The sequence below is a fragment of the Thermobia domestica genome, chromosome 9, assembly GCF_964235325.1.
Source record: "Thermobia domestica chromosome 9, izTheDome1.hap1.1, whole genome shotgun sequence".
In the NCBI taxonomy this organism is placed as follows: Eukaryota; Metazoa; Arthropoda; class Insecta; order Zygentoma; family Lepismatidae; genus Thermobia; species Thermobia domestica.
This window is the reverse complement of record NC_137462.1, coordinates 27,788,859-27,806,526: the sequence shown is the minus strand read 5'-3', so window position 1 is coordinate 27,806,526 and position 17,668 is coordinate 27,788,859. Positions and strand designations below refer to the sequence as shown.

Sequence of the window (17,668 nt, the reverse complement as noted above, 5' to 3'; positions counted from 1 at the left end):
CTTCTGTTCTTTCAGAAACCGACAGACGAAAAATCTTGATTGCAAGCCATTTCGCAAAGAGCGGGGCATCAAAGAGACAGGTGGCTAGTTGACGATTTACGAATATGACGAATGCATAACTCTTTTTTTAAGTACACCGCCCATGTTTCTACAAGTTCATACATTATTCTGAAAATCAGATAAGTTCAATAATGGGGCAAATTAACATGTAACGTCATATTTCTAGTTAGGAGCGTTGTAAGGCGTTTTTAGGGGGAGGTTTAAGGTCCTTCTCTAGGATCTCCACCAATATTTTTTCTTTGTTTTTCTTCACGTCAATGCAACAAAAATATGTTTTAGAAATTAGAAAGTAAGATGCCTAACTAGTAAGAGTATTTAGAAAATGCTATTAACTGAATTAATCCTCGCTTTACTGAGTAAAATAAGCAATTGTAAAATTAGGCCATTTTGTACCCCAGATACAAATTACACAATAAACAACGCTGGTTCTATTTTACACTGCTTGATTAAGAATTATAACCGACAATTGCATCATCATTCACTGATATTTATTTTGAAAAATGTAACTAGATAAAATAATAATAATAATAATGAAAACTGCGTGGTTCAGTTTTAATGTGGTAACCAGGCCGGTAGCCAGCCCAAAAATGTAGGGGGCCCCGGCTGAAGTTAGGGGGGCACGATCCAACAATTTATAGTTCATCACCATATTATAGTGCATTTGCAAGCCTATCGTGAAAATTTTAGGGGGGCGGCCCCCCTAGATCCCTCTGGATACGGGCCTGGTGGTAACACTACTGAATGGGGTTTAAAATAGACCCGAATCAATTTACTTTGTTCTCCTATTTCATATGTAGAAAATAAATAAAATACATAATATCCTTTTCCTTATGATAGAAGACATACGTAAAGCTACAACACATTTTAAATCCACATGTGAAAGTAATCGCGAACGAAATTACGATTACCATAAAATGAACTTTAACTGTAATGGGAAGGTTTGTAATATCATAAAGTTTGTTTCCAAGGAGACTCTTCATTTCATACAGTGCAGAAATGTGAGAGCCCGACAATTATTGCACACACATTTTTGGCCCACACCAAAAGTGCTGGTTACAACTATTAACATCATCTTAGTCTACAAGTATTAAATGATTTATCTTCCATAATTGTTATAGATTTATTTACAATAAATAAATGTATAGTGGTGAATGTGTCCAAGTAAGTGGGATTTCATATGCTTACTTGCCAAGTAGGCGTATTAAAGACCAAATTATCCCAGGTACCGAGAAAACACACAAACACGATGTTGTCCACCACAAACTTACTTGGCTAAGGGTCGATCTAGGGATCCCACACACCAGAGGTAAACATTCTACCACTGAGCCACTGTGCCTTCCACGTAATTATTTCATGATGCTGCCAAAAAGTATCTCTGTCGGTACTCGAACTGGTACTATGCGCAGCAAGGGGGTAGCCGTTCAAATAATGGATCAGTGGTAGCTCAGTGGTAGAGCGTTCACCTCAGGTTCAAAGGGTCCTTGGTTCGATCTCAGCTTGTGCCAAGTGAGCTTTGTGGTGGACAAACACCATGTGCGTGGGTTTTCTCGGGGTTCTCCCGTTTCCTCCAACTTTCTTCATTCCACTATTTCATTCATTTCTCATCATCACCGTCTCCTTTAGCCTACCCGGCATATCTGTGGGACGTAAAACTTAGAGATTTCATTTCATTTCTATTCTACTCTAATACTCGGGAGTTTGGAAGTACAAGGTTTCGGATAAAATATCATAAATAGATTCGTAATCCCTTTGTAATCATACCTGTCTTTATTTTTAACTTCAGTGTTGCACGAGGAGTTAAAGCAAAAATTAAGAAACGTAATTAAAACGAAATTTCCAGTTTTTACGTCTCAAGCATACACTCTGTAATCTAAAGGGTACAATGTTTCAGGAAGAGAAAGAATTCTGAAAAACCCACGAGCACGATATTGTTCATCACAAACTTACGTATCCGGGAATGGAACCAGGAAGCTCTTGCACCAGAAATGAACGCCCTATCACTGACCCACTATTTTTCGCAAAAGTTAGAAATCAAACGATCATTGACTCTAATCTCACTGGAACCAAAACTTTATTCATTGAAATGTTTCATGATCTTCTTAGTGTCGCAGCCTACAAAGGGGCTACAAAGGGAGACACTTAGAAAAAAAAAAAACACGCAACTTTTTTTAATAGAGTGATATGTGGTCACCACATTGGTCCCTACCGCTATTATTTCAGGCTTTCTAGACTGGAGTTCACACCCTCGTCAATCAAAGCAGCTTCCAAATTTCCTCGCAATGCTGGGTCAACATCAACTTCTGTGCTCACACCAGGAATCGAAACATGACTACACACATAACAGACATGATTTGTTCACCAGAATGAATTCTCCATATTTAGTTTTGCCTTCTTTTGTTTTAATGTATTTCGTACAGAAAGAAAAGAAGAGAAAAATAGTACAAAGTAGGGTGAATTTCATTTTCTGTGCTCACCATCTGGCAAACTAACTAACCACTTCATTGTCAATCACGTACAAAAGGTGTATGTCCTTCCCAAGTGGCTAAAGTATCACCACCCAGGTTTACAGAACATATGGTTTACAAATTTTCCTTCGCAGGTTGGGTGGAGACTAGCTGCAGAAAGATTTGCTCAAGATGTTTTAATTTTAGAAGCTTATGTTGCAGTTTGGTGCTCAAATCTCATAACAGGTGGAACGGTATTCTGAATACGACTTAGGATTTAGGAATTAGATTTCTGGCTTTCGACATCTATGGTCATGTTAAGAGGCCCCATCCCGGCGAAAATCAAATACCACTAATTTTACAGTAATTATGTAATATCTTCAAATAGGTAAAAGATAATCGAAATATGGAACAAGAGCGTCCTAGACAATATCATTTTACATGAGATACCGTTATCACGACTCACTTATCTGCTTTCGATTTCGATCCATTTTGAAAATCGGCATTTATTTTCGCGTTTCTAAACGGTTGAAAACGGAAAGCCACTAGGTAACTTGTGATAACGATATCTCATGCAAAATAATATTGTCTAGGGCGCTCTTGTTCCACATTTCAATTATCTTTTATCTATTTGAAGATATTACATAATTACTGTAAAATTAGCGGTATTTTAATTTCGCCGGGATAAGGCCTCTTAACTTGTCACGTATGAGGAATGACGTCTCTCAGCGAACACATTATTCGAGAAAAGGGAAGGAAGAAAGGATTGAGGAAGGAAGGAAGCGGCCTAGGACCTATATGTTAGGTACCATCCCAGCATTTGCCTGGTGTGAATGAGGAAAACCCAGGAAAAACCTCACTCAGGGTGGCTGGCTTGAAAAAGCTTTTGCACATTGTCAACCGAGTGTCCCCACCGGGAATCGAACCCGGGACCACTCACACCAAAGACGACAGCGTTAGCAATATTTTTTTATTCCTCAAAAATGTGCGTTACTATGAAATAAAAGTTTATTCTATCATCGTCATAATAACTATTTTGCTATCATTTACAGGTGATTTACAAGTTAAAAACTTCCGTGCACTAAGGTCCTTAGCTAGGGGCGCACTGACAGGGAGGATCCATGGGGTCGGGGTCTCCAATAAAAAGAACCATTTGCCTGGTGTAAATGAGGAAAATCTCACTCAGGATGGCTGTAATTTTCGACCCAGTGTCCTCATCGAAAATCGAACCCGGGACCGCTTACACCAAAGACGAGAGGATTCGTGTGACTAGAATATGCGGAGTCGCTATAATGAAAGAGGAAAAGCACGTTGGCAATAATACATACTGTAAATCTAGCACCACTCTTTAACAGTTGCCTTACGAATCTGACGAGGAGAACCTTGAAATTTCAGTGAGGATGGCTTGGTGTAGAATTCGAACGCTGAACCAAGGAAGCACGGTGGCTCAGTGGTAAAGCGCTTGCCTCTAGTGCGTAGGGTCCTTGGTTCGATCCCGGGCCAAGTAAGTTTGTGGTTTACAACATCGTGTTCATGGATTTTCTCGGGGTACTCCTATTTCCTCTTACATTCTCATTCCACAAATTCTTCCGTCATTCACATGCCTTAATCATCCATCTCCCTTAGCCTAAAGGGCTTAATGTGCTTACGCTCCCTTATTCCAAAGATATTACTTACTTGAGCCTCGAGTTCTATAAGCGCGTAATAAATCAGTGCCCGGGCCCAAGCTAGCGCGAACCCCAATGAGGTTTAGTGAGTACCAACATGAACGAACATGATTCTTAGTGAGAATAGCAACTCCCAGCTCGAGAAAATGCATTTAATGTCGAAACTCAAGAGCTCAGCGCTTGGGAATTCAGGATCCGCGCTGGACTCAATAATTAAGTCTGAACTCGGGTTCTACAAAGAGACTAAGACCGAGCATCAATGTGATAAGTGAGCGAGAGCGCAGTACAAAATGCTCTTTGTGGTGAGTGTGAGCCTCATTTTGATTACTAAGCATTAGGAATATCCAAAGGCGCGAGCTCAACGCTCACGAATCCCGGGCTCAGTCTTGCTAATTTAGCGTGAGCCCGAGAGAATCCGAGCCCCAATGAAATAACTGAGTCACAGATCGTGACTACGAGTCTCATTGAAATATTGTGGGCCTGAACCCGCGGTTGCACAAGCTTGGGTAGGCTTTAATTGCCAAACAGCGATTCTGAATGTTAAGTATCTAAACTATCAGACAACCATACGTATAATCAAAACAAGTAAACAATGCATTTACCCAGTATAGTTGACAGTAAAGAAGCAGTCAATTTGAAACTTTTGGATAGGATGACACATCCATATTTTCCTCTCCTTCCTGATAAAATTTCCAAGTAAACATTTATTTTCCAGTTTCTCCAAAATCAACAACGAAAAGAGAAAAAAAAGGGGGGGTAAATAAAAATAACACGAGTTCTGGTCCAGGCTCGAACACGTGCAAAATATTATAAACAACCCTTATCTCCTCCCAAAACTCCGCCTTCACCACACTGGAGCACCAATCAGCAACCTGATGATTCATGAGGGTTGCTGAAAGGGCGCGTAAGAGCGAACCAACTTTTCCAGCGGCACTGATGGTGGTCAGGGTGAAGTTTAACACAAACAAGGCAACCGAACAGTTGGTAAATTAGTCGTCAGCGTTTATACGAGTGGTGCTGTCAGTGGATTTTAACTCCGTCCATTCATTGGTCTAAGTTTTTACTATTCGAGTTTTGTGTTGTGAAAAAGCTGTTAACACGAGGAAAGTGCGAAGCGTTGATCAACAGGTGTTAATATGATTGAACAAGATTCGACAGGTTTTAATAACTTTGATCAAGAGCGGCTGCAGCATCCTGTAGGTAAGTACACTGTAAAGTCTATTTTGCTCATTGCTTATTTACAAATACAGTTCGTGACACTGTTCGTAGTATGCAGTGGTGTAACCGGCAGGTTGTTCTGGGGGATGTCATGGCTTTTTCAAGGGGATCGAGGTTTTTTTAAACAAATCAAAAATTCATGTAAAATAAGAAAGCATTAGTAACTTACCGTGCAAACATATTATTATTATTATTATTATTATTATTATTATTATTATTATTATTATTATTATTATTATTATTATTATTATTATATTTTTGGTATGCTACCTTATTGATGCATGGATCTTCGCCAGAGCGTGATGTTGTAATAAATGTTTACAACTTAGAGTTGCCAACTGACCGGTTTTTCACCCTTCTGGCCAGAAATATTGTCGTTATTTTGATTAAAGGCGGTGACCGGTACAAACTTCTTACCAGCTCCTTTATGATCGGTTTTTCAAATTTGTATCTAGTTCGAACTATAGATTTTAAAAGTAATTTTCATTCTGTAAATCCAAAACTGTCACCTTTCACCATCTATCAACGATTAATATATTTCCTTCATCTGTTTAAATAATTTTAAAGAGATTGCAGGGGCTGTATCAGGGAAAATTTGAAATTTACTTGAAAGGAATTTTATACATTTATTGGGAGTGAAAAAGACAGTTTTCTGTAGTTCAAGTATAAGTTTAAAGAATAAATTTAATTTTCCAAATCCAAAATTGTCACGTAAAGATTAATATACTTTTGTTCATCTGTTTCGATAATTTTAAGGAAATGGCGGTTACTGGTAAATACAATAAAATGATCAATGTCGACTTCAATTTCTCATTTTTAGCACAATGTAGCTATTTATTAAGTTTATTAATGATTGTACTAAGGATATGCAGAATACAGGTGCTAATGCGCTTTTGTTCACGATAGTACATTTCCTTCCCATGGATGGGTCCGAACAGAGATACTTTACACTTAGACCTATATCATAGAAAATTTTGACGGGGTGCTGTTTTTTTTTTTTTTTTTTTTTTTTTAATTTTCCAGAGTTTGTAACCCTATTGCGACTGTATATTCAATTAGGCAAATAAGAGTAACGATATGAATGATTAATTTGAGTTGTTTTAATTATTTTAACGTGTTGACATAATCTTAATTTTAAAAACGTAACAGAAGAATCCCCTATGGGAGGCAGCGAGCCCCATTTGCACCAGTTGCAACGTCCTGGGAATAGTGTATTGTTGGGAGACATGAAAAAAATAAGATACAAACTTCTATTTAATGGGTTGTATTTTTCGTACACTAGATCAGCATTTCCCAATCTTTTTCGACTTGTGGCACACTAAGTTTGTTACTTGGATTCTCGCGACACACTTATAGATATTATTTGAAAATATAAAACACAGTGATATTTTTCTGTGATTATTGATCTCTTCCTCACAGAGAAGAAAGCTCGATCACTGGTTTTCCCCGTGGTAAATCATTATGCTTATTTTTCATTCTACGCTTTCTTTTTAAAAACTGTATCCAACCTTTTACTAAAAAGGAAGATCACTAAATAAGGAACGAACAAACAAATCTCTTTTACTTTTAAAACACAAATGTGGGTAATTTGTCGAAAGGATTGAATGATATTTTAAATTTTCAAGTTGCAACAATAGTCATAACAATGACAACAAATACTTTTTCAACATTAGAAATATACAGAATAGTAACATAGTATGAAACTTAAAATTGTGGATTCATAGTAGAGGTTCATAATAATGTGAAATACCAATATACCTTTTTCCCTACGTTTTACAATTTGATTGCTATAAAATTAATAATTTTGTTTCGATTCCTCGCGGCACACCGGTTGGGAAACGCTGCACTAGATATATAATCTATTCCAACCAGAATGAAAGCAGGAGGCATGGCGGCTCAGTCGAGAAGAAGGGAAAAGTTTTGGTCGGTATTAGAAATGTCGAAAACTCACAGGTTTCGGAAAATTGTCCTCAACCAGGATGGACTAATTGAGCGTAAATACCAAATTTGAGTGAGGACGACTTGCATTCAGTTTGGCGTTTTAGGAATTCCTTTCGCGGGATTCGAACCCCGAAATAATCCGATTAAGAAACAGGCCCGTAGCAAGCCCGAAAATGTAGGGGGGGGGGCGGTGGAAGTTAGGGGAGTCCTATCCACAAATTCCACAAATAGTAGTTCATCCCATATTATAGTTCATTTGCAAGCCTACCGTGAACATTTTAGAGGGGGCCAGTAAAATTTTAGGGGGGCGGCCCTCTAGACACCCCTAGATACGGGCCTGTTAAGAAATAAACAAGAAAGGTAACCAGTCCCTTACGTCTATAGTATAGGGGGTCTATTATTATTATTATTATTATTATTATTATTATTATTATTATTATTATTATTATTATTATTATTATTAAAATAGTATGAAATAATAATGGTCAAACAAATAGTAGAATTTTTTATAAACAAATTGGGACTAGGAGTTGTGGTTAAAGGTAGGGTGACTTAACGGTAGAATTCTCACGTTTGGTGCAAGAGTTATCATCTTCGATCGGGGCATATTGATTTTTGGTGGAGAGCATTGCATGTATCAGTTTTTATTTTTCTTAAAGAAATGTTCTCCCATTTAGTCTCATATTTTTATTTCACTAAATTTCTCATAATTCACATTCATTAATCACCTGTCTTCTTTAGCCTATATTATTATTAAGTTCTGTATTCTGCCTTTTGGTACGTTTTTATTATTATATTTAATTTTAGAGCTTAGATTTTTTTTTTTTTTTACATATCTCGATTTCAGCTTCCTCTTTTAACTTCCAATGTTTTTTCTTCTATTTTCTAAATCATCGATCAGTTGTGTTCTTCTTCCTGTCCCTCGTTTTCCTCCTAAGGCGGTATGAAGAAGATTTTTTTTTGCAAGATGTATTAATCCAATTGGCCTTCCTACAAATAATGCTGGCTAAAAGCGTCCTCTTCTCCTCTATCCGTTTTAAAACATCGTTTGTTCCTCTCTTCATTCATTTTATCTTCTCCATGTTTCTCCAACACCACATTACGAATCTCTCTAAATATTTCTCCTCTAAATTCCGTAATGATCAAGTCTCTGATGATCATAAGTTGTCAAAGTAAAAATTTCAATGTTTTGAAATTACTGATACATATATTTGTGCCTCCTTAGCCTTAACTTGGCCAACGACTACGTAACCCGGAATTTTTATATTGTTTTTCTCTTAAATGAGACAATGCACTTCTGTATTGTTTGCCCGTGGAAGTTTGGAGCACAGAAACTGCAATAAAGGTTGAATCCGAGTCCCTGTGAATACATTCAATGCTCTCCAACCGAGAGTCGCATCTACAAACAATGAAGTCTCTCATAATTTTCATTCGACTAGCCAGAAGGACAATACAATTTTGTAATTGATTTAATACTATTTAAGAAAAAAAGAAAATGAAAGAAAAGATACTTTAATAATTGAACTAAAATAAGTTAACACAATCCACAACAATTTTGTCTCAAATGCCAGAGGTTCCAAAGTTTGCGCCCTGGGCGCCACTTGTTTGATTCATTGATTGTAGCTTGGCGTACTGAGGCTGTATGGGACCTGGACCTATAGTTTAACGTGGGATCCGAACCACATGGGATTTTACTGTGAATCGAACTCGGATCTTCCACGCTGAAGGTACTTACGCTATGACTGGCGTAACGCTTATAAGGAAAACAAAGTATGGTGAAATTCAACTTGCAATTTTCAATACGTATGTTGTTTTAAAGAATGGAATAGAGAGAAGCACACCATTTTCCTTATCAAACTGCATTTGACATATATATATGTCACGTAAGATCATCAGCAAAAGTTGTATATACCCTTTATCATGGCCTTTTAACTACAATTACTAAGCGAATTCTCCAGTTGAAATATAATTTTAAATTGAAATACAATTTTTAAGTACTGTACAGAGAATTATGTTCCCCCTGTATTAAAGAAAATTTAATTACGATCGGTTGTCTCTTTTTGGAGTTATGCCCTACTGATAAGAGAACATACAAACTGTGTATACTCACTTTTGTTAATGACTGTACATCAGAACCTGTCGTCAGGGTACATATATATATATATATATTATTCAGTTGTGAGATTTTACATAAAATATAAAATTTATATTTTTAAGTTTATTTTGAATTTTAAGTTTTTTATATTAAAATTTAGATTTATATTAATATTTAAATTTATATAATTAAATGGTAGTAATCTGACGATGATGATTGATTTCTTCTAGAGAATACAATCATAATGTCTTTTAAGAAAAGGGTACAGAGCTATTGTAATGATAATGTGACATATGAAGGGAGGGGCAGTGCCATGGGTTTTTTTTCTGAACAACTTGGAAAATAAGTTTACAAAGGTTTATTTTATATCTGAAGAGAAGAAATATTTTATATGCTAGGAGTATGTAAATGAGTTGTTTTGTGAGATTGACGAAGACAGTTTTGCTTGATGACAGTTGACTTGAAATATTTTTTGACCCTTTCATTCCCATTTTTTCCCCTAAATTTTGAATCCTCAAAAGTAATCTCTAATTGATGTGCACTTTCGTTTCTGAGTAAATGTTATGCTCAAATGTAAATATGGTTACGTCTTGTTAATGGTAATATATTTCTTGTGGGTTGGTGGTAAAACTTGTTAAATATTGCATTGGCCTAAATGTAAACACTAATAACTGTCTGTAGTTTATATACTGTATTTGTCCATTTTCAAGTAAATGTAGGCAGGCAGTGGAGCGGTGGCTCAGTGGTAGTGCGTTTACCTCTTGTGCATAGAGTCCGTGGTAGGGGTGTTCGATAAGGCTGAGGGCCTATCGAACTTCGGGACTGAAAATTTATCGAGTTGTCATCGGTTACTCGAAACCTTTCGAGTATTTGAAATTATCGAAGTTTCGGGTATTATCGAAATTTCGAGTATTATCGAAGTTTCGGGTATTATCGAAATTTCGAGTATTATCGAAGTTTCGGGTATTATCGGAATTTCGAGTATTATCGAAGTTTCGGGTATTATCGGAATTTCGAGTATTATCGAAGTTTCGGGTATTATCGGAATTTCGAGTATTATCGAAGTTTCGGGTATTATCAAAAGTAGTGATGGACAGTTCGGTTCCTTCACCTCTCCAATGATTCCTTCTTGCAGCCAAACTAGTTAAACAACTTTTTTCATCTGGTAAGTTATTGCAAAGTTGTATTTGTCAGGAGAAAGGAAAGCGTGCAGAAAGAGATTGCTTTTTCGTCCCCCCCCCCCACACACACAAAGCGTTCATTTTTTTCCTGAATTTTATCTCTTGTTTGTTATTTGCTAACAGCTAGTGTATTAGTGTTGGCAGAGATACGGTCTTAAACGTACAAATAGGGTAATTTGCTCTTCATACGATATAGTATACGCCCAACACCTCAACCATATTAATCACGTACGGTGTTGCTAAAATGTTATAGCAAAATTTTATTTTTAAGTCAAATGTGTTATCTTCTGTCGTGTTTGCTTTCTCTTAATGACCACTAGTTCACACATTGCCGCAATCAGATATAATGATGCTTGGGGCGCAAACTCCCCTTTAGCCTTTCAGTAAAATAAATGTTAGTCAAATCAGTGGTGATTTCAGGGGGTTGTTCAGGAGGAATATTTCCCCACAAACATATCTCTGATCGTGTTCACCGTGGTTTACCAGTATTTTTGCTACTTTCACCCTCCATGTATTCAAAATCTCCCGGGGTAGGATTAAAATAATTTCTGAATATTTTTAAGAATGGTGTGTGTGTTTATTGAGAAGTTAAGAAAAGTCTAATCTTAACTTCCTAAAATGCTTATGCTCATTTTCTATACTTAAAATATATTTTTTATATTATTGTCTTAATTATTTTCCTGAGTAAAGTATTCTTGCGAAGAACACCTTATCGTTATTGACTTTTTCATAAATATCAGCACAAGACAGAATTGCAAGCCAAGCACTTGACCAAACACAGCGAAATTTCCCAGTCTTCCATTTTCCCTAAAATTTCGGGCATTAGTTAATCCCAGACAATTTTCCGGATCGGGCTTGAATCTAGGACGTATGATAAGACTACGCGGGGGAAACCTTGAAATCATCACTAAGTTTAATGAAGGTGAAAAACGGAATAAATCTATTTCCTCGACAGTGAATATACAGTGTAGCATATGTTCTATACAGTTGGTTTGTACATTATGATGAATCCACACACTAGCGGATCCAGAAGCGCCGTTTGGTGAAGACAGATTGTTTCCTGGACAAATAATGTAGGTTTTAAAAACGTAAGAGTTTTGTATCAATTTAGAATAACGTGGTGCATTATTTTATATAGTGTGTTTCAAAACAACACCGCCAACGTTTGGGTTGCCACATTACCTAATTTTAGCGGATACCACCAGATTTTCAGGTCTTATATTCGTCCCCCGCTTAATCATCTCTTAATCACGAAAAACCACCCGCTTTTTTGGATTGGAGAAAAATCTAAGACGACTTTGTTCATAAAGTGTTGTTATATTCAACGTAAACCGCAACATTTCTGTGTCAATCTTAATCGCGAATGGACAGATGACAGAAACAAGATGAACGCAAAAACTGTCAAATTATTACTACTGGTTTTGTACAATATGAAAGACGTATCATGTGTAGAATCAGGGGCGGATCCAGGGGGCGATCGGGGCGATTGCCCCCTTCCCCAGAAGAGGAAACTTTATTATTTTATACATATAAATAAAACCCATCCCAAAGTGTGGAGTCCTTAAAAGTAGCAGTATGACGACCCACCGCTCCCCCTTAGAAGTCGGTCCTGGATCCGCCCCTGCGTAGAACTTTATGATAATATTTTATGTCATCGAGATTTCTTAAAGGAAGTTACAGGACATGAAAAATGTAAAAAAAAATTGGCATAATCATACACATTTTGGTTCAACCTATGAATACTAATGTATGATCTCATGGGTGCGTATTTCTTTGATAACATTCTGTCCAGTTCAACTGAACACGTCTATGTTGTTACGTACGTAATCTATATGTTCAACTAGTCTTTATATATTCAGAAATGATTGCAAATTGAACCTACGGATCCTTAGCATATTGTTTAGATTAGATTCATTATTAGTATCTTTTTCTTTTAAAATGTTTATACTGTATTTCATATATTGTGAAACTGTGGTATTTTCGTATGTTAGTATGATTTCAAGTAGGAATCTTTGAAAATGATGAGAAATTTTATGAGATGGACCAAGACTCCTAAATATGTTTTAGCTTTCTTACGATAAAAGTTTAGAAATTATTTTGTATTCCTTAGAGAGAAAACCGTATGAACAACATCTGCCATATATCGCTTGTTTTTTTTTTTTTTTTTTTTTTAAACTTGTCTTACAGATATCCTTATTAGAGATATTTTACTGTAATACTTATATAATACTTACTTTACAATTCGAGACTCACATTTATTGAACTTAATAAAACATTAAAGGCAAAAACTAAATTTTCTTTACTTTAGTTTTGTTAGAAAAGTACATTGGAAGTGTCACTTAACAAAGAAATCGCTAAAAAAAATAGAAGGATCGTCAGTATTTGTAATACACAAGTTCACATCAGTACTTACGGTTTAGAATCCCCCGCTTTTCTAATTTCAAAATATGGCAACTTTATCCTGAGATCAAGATAAAACAAAAAGTATAGACCAACCTGGGTGCACAAATGCTTCCTTTTGGAGTTATAGGATGCCGAAAACATGAATAAATTAACTTTATAGGTCCATAGCTCCAATACTATATGATCTACCGTAGTCCGGTCAAGATTTCATCTAGGAACTAGTATGTGCCCTATCCAAATATTCAAGTTTCAGAATGATCCAAATATCCCACATGATCTTTTCGCTGACATTTTCACTACAGTAACTTAAACACACTTTCCAGCACCGTTTCAGCTTGAATTAGCAGTATAACCTTGTTTCCCATAGGAAAATCTGATTACAACCGAAGTGCAATGTAATCGCAATCGATTTCAAAGACATTGGCTTCTTGTTTCGGAAAAGAAAGAAACAGTGAAAAGTAGTCTATTGAATGCAGGACACGACAGGAGAGATAGGGTCTAATATTTCTTTCAACAACTGCAAAGCAAGTAACTGCACGACCATCTTTCTTGGAAAGTCTGTTTGCAACAATATACGAAGCAGCTGAGAGAACTCTTGAGGAAATAATGTTTTCTATTTTTCCTTAAGAAGTGATCGGAAGTTATTTTAATTTTATGTGGAAATTGAATCAGAGCCATTGAAATGTAAGTCAGAGGATGTGTGTTTCTCTCCCCTTTCCCCTTCATCCCTTTTGTCCCTCCTTGGTTCGATCCCCGACCAAGTAAGTTTGTGGTGGACAACATCGTGTCCGTGGGTTTTCTCGGCGTACTCCCGTATCCTTCCACATTCCCATTCCACCAATTATTCCATCATCATTCACTTGCCTTAATCATACTTCTTCCTTAGCCTAACAGACATAATAGTAGGTCATTAAACTGGAAGATTTCACTTCATTTCATTTTCCTTTAGTCTTCGTTCTGTCATATGTAAAGTTCTCCCTTGTGCATAGAACCATGCCATGAGGGCATGTAGGGAGTGTGCCCTCAGTCGTAGATGAATGTGGTGTTGTCGGCACCACGCTTCGGCCGCATCCCCCTCCCAGGTACGCATTGAATCTGAGATTGGTAATGCCCAGAGCCGCACGGCATCTTATGCACAAAATCAAATATCGTAAAGTGACCAAGAGCAACAGATACCTGACATATGCATTTAGACCAATCCTCTTTAAAATCGGACAATTCATTCGAAAGTTATCGTAGCTTTCACACGCCTAAGCTCAAAGTAGGAACAAATACTTGAATTCGGAAAAAATCCCCTTGTGGTATGGCAACCAAAATAATAGGTGTCTGGTGAAAGCAAACGAGAGCATTTTAAAATGAGTTCCATCAAAATCGGACAATCCGTTCGAAAGTTATCGTCGGATGCCACATGCAAACAGACAGACAGGACGGCCTGTAATAGGGAGTTTTGCACCCAAAATTCTCAAGGTTTGTTTCACGACAATCTCAAATACTCGAATGCATTCGAGCGCCGGAGAGTAAATTTTCGAAACGAAAGTTTGATAAGTCTTCAGCCTTATCGAATTTCCTTACCTCTACCTATATCAGTAGCTATCTCTATACAGAACTGTAAATTAAACCCTCGAAATCATATTAAAATTATTTTTCTGCCTGCCCCGTTATTGGCACAATCGGCAAAGTGACTATTAGTAGACTAATGGTGTCTTGGATTCCAATTCCATTCAGGTGATGCATGTTTTCTCTTCCTCTTTCTCTCTTCTGACAGACTGCTTAAACCTTATACAGATCTGTGGGGAAAAACTTTTCCTTCACTTCATTGCTAAGGAGAGAAGTTTTAAAATAAAAACTCTGCATATATGTAATACATATTATATACAACTATGATAACATCGAATTCATTGTTTCTTCCGAACACTCCGATAATCCAGAACTTTTCAAACTATTCAAGCGACTCGACAAATGCAATCATATTGATATATTTCTGTATTTGCTGCTTTCAAACAATTCGAGACTCTCGAAGAGTTCGAGTGTCTCGAAGTTGTCTAATGTTTCTTACATTTCGAGTGCCTCGAACACTTCGAAAGTCTCGAACATTTTGGGAGTCCCGAACATTTCAGGAGTCTCGATCATTTCGGGAGTCCCGAACATTTCGAGAGTCTCGAACATTTCGAGAGTCTTGAACATTTCGGGAGTCTCGATCATTTCGGGAGTCTCGATCATTTCGAGAGTCTCGAACATTTCGGGAGTCTCGAAAGTTCGATAATTCGATAAAATTAAAATTCTTTATCGATGAAACGGTTTTGAAATCTTATCGAATTGTTATCGATTACTCGATTATCGGAACAGCCCTAGTCCGTGGTTCCATTCCCCGGCCAAGTAAGTTTGTGGTGGACAATATCCAGCTCGTGGGTTTTCTCGGGGTATTTCAATTACCTCCAACTTTCTCACTCCACCAATTCGTCCATCATTATTTACTTACTTTAATCGTCATCTCCCTTAGCCTAACGGGCATGATCGTGGTACGTTAAACCGTAAAATTTCATATCATTTTTCAAAGAAAACAGAAAAATAATTCTCAATGGACTGGAAACAGACGGTGCAGATATTTGACGCCATTACCTGACCAACAATGAAATGAAACTTTGAGTTTAACTTCCTACGATGATATGCTTTAGGCTAAGGGAGACGGGTCCTTAAGGCAAATGAACGATGACGGAAGAATCGGGGTATGAAAATGTGAGAAAAGAAGGCATACCCGGAGAAAACCCACGGACACGAAGTTGTCCACCACAAACTTACTTGGCTGGGGATAAAACCAGGGACCTATGTACCAGAGATAAGCGCTCTACCACTGGCCCACCGTGTCCCCCCCCCTTCAATTGAATCTGCACATTCATCTCTTGAATTTGACGGAATGAAGTATCAAAGAACTGTATTAATAAATCCAATGACTTATTGATTACCTTTGCCTGGCTAGGTACCAATCTTTATATTTGGATTATTGTGGATATTTTTCTCCATAAAAATACATTGGACAAAAATCGAGAGAAAATATTTCTGTCTGTCGGCTATATTCTTAGCTTCAATTAAAATTATGATCGTTCTAATACTATGCAATATTAATACTTTCAATATTGTTTATTTAGGAATTCCTGCTCTCCTCCCTCATCCATCAGTGTTGCCACCATGGGGTAATTCTCATCAGCAGTCTGCTAGGAGTGGAGTAAAAGTAGAGTTAGAGAACAGAGACCTCTGGCGGCAGTTTCACGAAATCGGGACTGAAATGATTATCACGAAGCTGGGAAGGTAAGTGAAAAGTTATCCGATACAACTTTCTAAATAGATGTTTAAAAAAAGTAAGAAACAAAAAATGTTGTTGTACTTAATAACAATAATAGTGTTTATAAAAACTCCAAGGGATTATAAGACTAGAGAAAGTGTTGTAATGACGAAAAAATTAAGTTAGAGATTTGGAGACAATTCTGTGTTTCACGTCTTTTATATAGTTCATTTAGACAACACCTCCCCCATTTCCTTCAAACTTCACTAAGGTAGTCTCAAACTTTTGTGTACGTTTGTGTACAAACCAATTTTAAAGTATTTAAAAACTAATTTTGGGAACTGTTTAAACGGTAGCCACTCTATCTCCTCTTCTCGATCATTAGTGCATCGTTTGCGCAGTGCAAAATTTTCGTTTGTGGACAACAGGAAGTGTGAAACATTGGCGTATTTAATTTAGGCATAAGCTCCTCCATCAGCACCGAATGAAATCGTCTCAATCGTTAGTGCAACGTTTGTGCACATTTGTGTAAGAAAACAATCTCGTTTGTACAGTAAAGGGAGTGCGAGATATTGGCGTGTCTCTAATGGGCATCACTTTCAGATTGGCACCGATTATGAGTGTCAGTTAAGTTTTAGACTCTTGAGTCTAGCCTAGAGTGACTGGGACGCTTGGAGCCAAACTTGCAGTATCCATAGCTCTTTGAACTACGATTAAAAACAAAACATAAATAAATAAAGTTTATCCATTTACATATACAAAGGGGTACAGGGTCAGGGGCTATGAAAGTTTTCATGAAACAAAACTTGCAAAATTTTCTCTCCATGAAGCTCTGAAAAATAAAAACAAAGCATCACCACTTGGTTCATAATTTGTACAATTTTGAAGTTATGTTTTCACTGTACCAACATTGAGTGCATTTCTAGTACGCTATCTGTTCATAGAAATGTCATTTTTGAAAATATTCTCTTACATTCAGCATTGTAGTTGAATATGAGAAAATGTAAGAGGTTCTTATTTTAAAAAGTTGATAGAAGAATCCTCCTTTAAAGCTAGTACATACTTTTCGTCTTCTGATATAATTTCATTTAGCTTCTCGGATGAAACAATTTCCTTAACAATTCTTCATAGAGTTCATTCACTTAAGATCCTCAATTCTTAACAAGAATTATTTTTAAGCTATAAAGGAAGAACAGAACGTGTCCGGGTTACAAAATATACTGAGAACAATCCATTATGTGGACAGTGCTGTATTGTACAAATATACGGAATCCTTATGTTTACTACGGAAATCAGTACGAAGCATATGCTACATAGTTTTCCCGCTTAGATGTTATATCATGCCGTTGCAGGATGTACGACATCTAACAGTCTTCTGT

General features: G+C 36.8%; 1 protein-coding gene across 1 annotated transcript in view; it reads left to right on the top strand.

Moving 5' to 3' along the window:
* The first annotated feature begins 4,998 nt into the window (after nucleotides 1–4,998).
* LOC145694505 (uncharacterized) overlaps nucleotides 4,999–17,668 on the top strand; it is a 60,584-nt gene continuing 47,914 nt past the window's right edge. Inside the window, exons 1-2 of the mRNA XM_081770814.1 lie at nucleotides 4,999–5,371; nucleotides 16,156–16,315. Of these exons, the coding sequence (XP_081626940.1) occupies nucleotides 5,308–5,371; nucleotides 16,156–16,315 (224 nt within the window). The 5' untranslated portion in view covers nucleotides 4,999–5,307. The remainder of the gene's footprint in view (nucleotides 5,372–16,155; nucleotides 16,316–17,668) is intronic.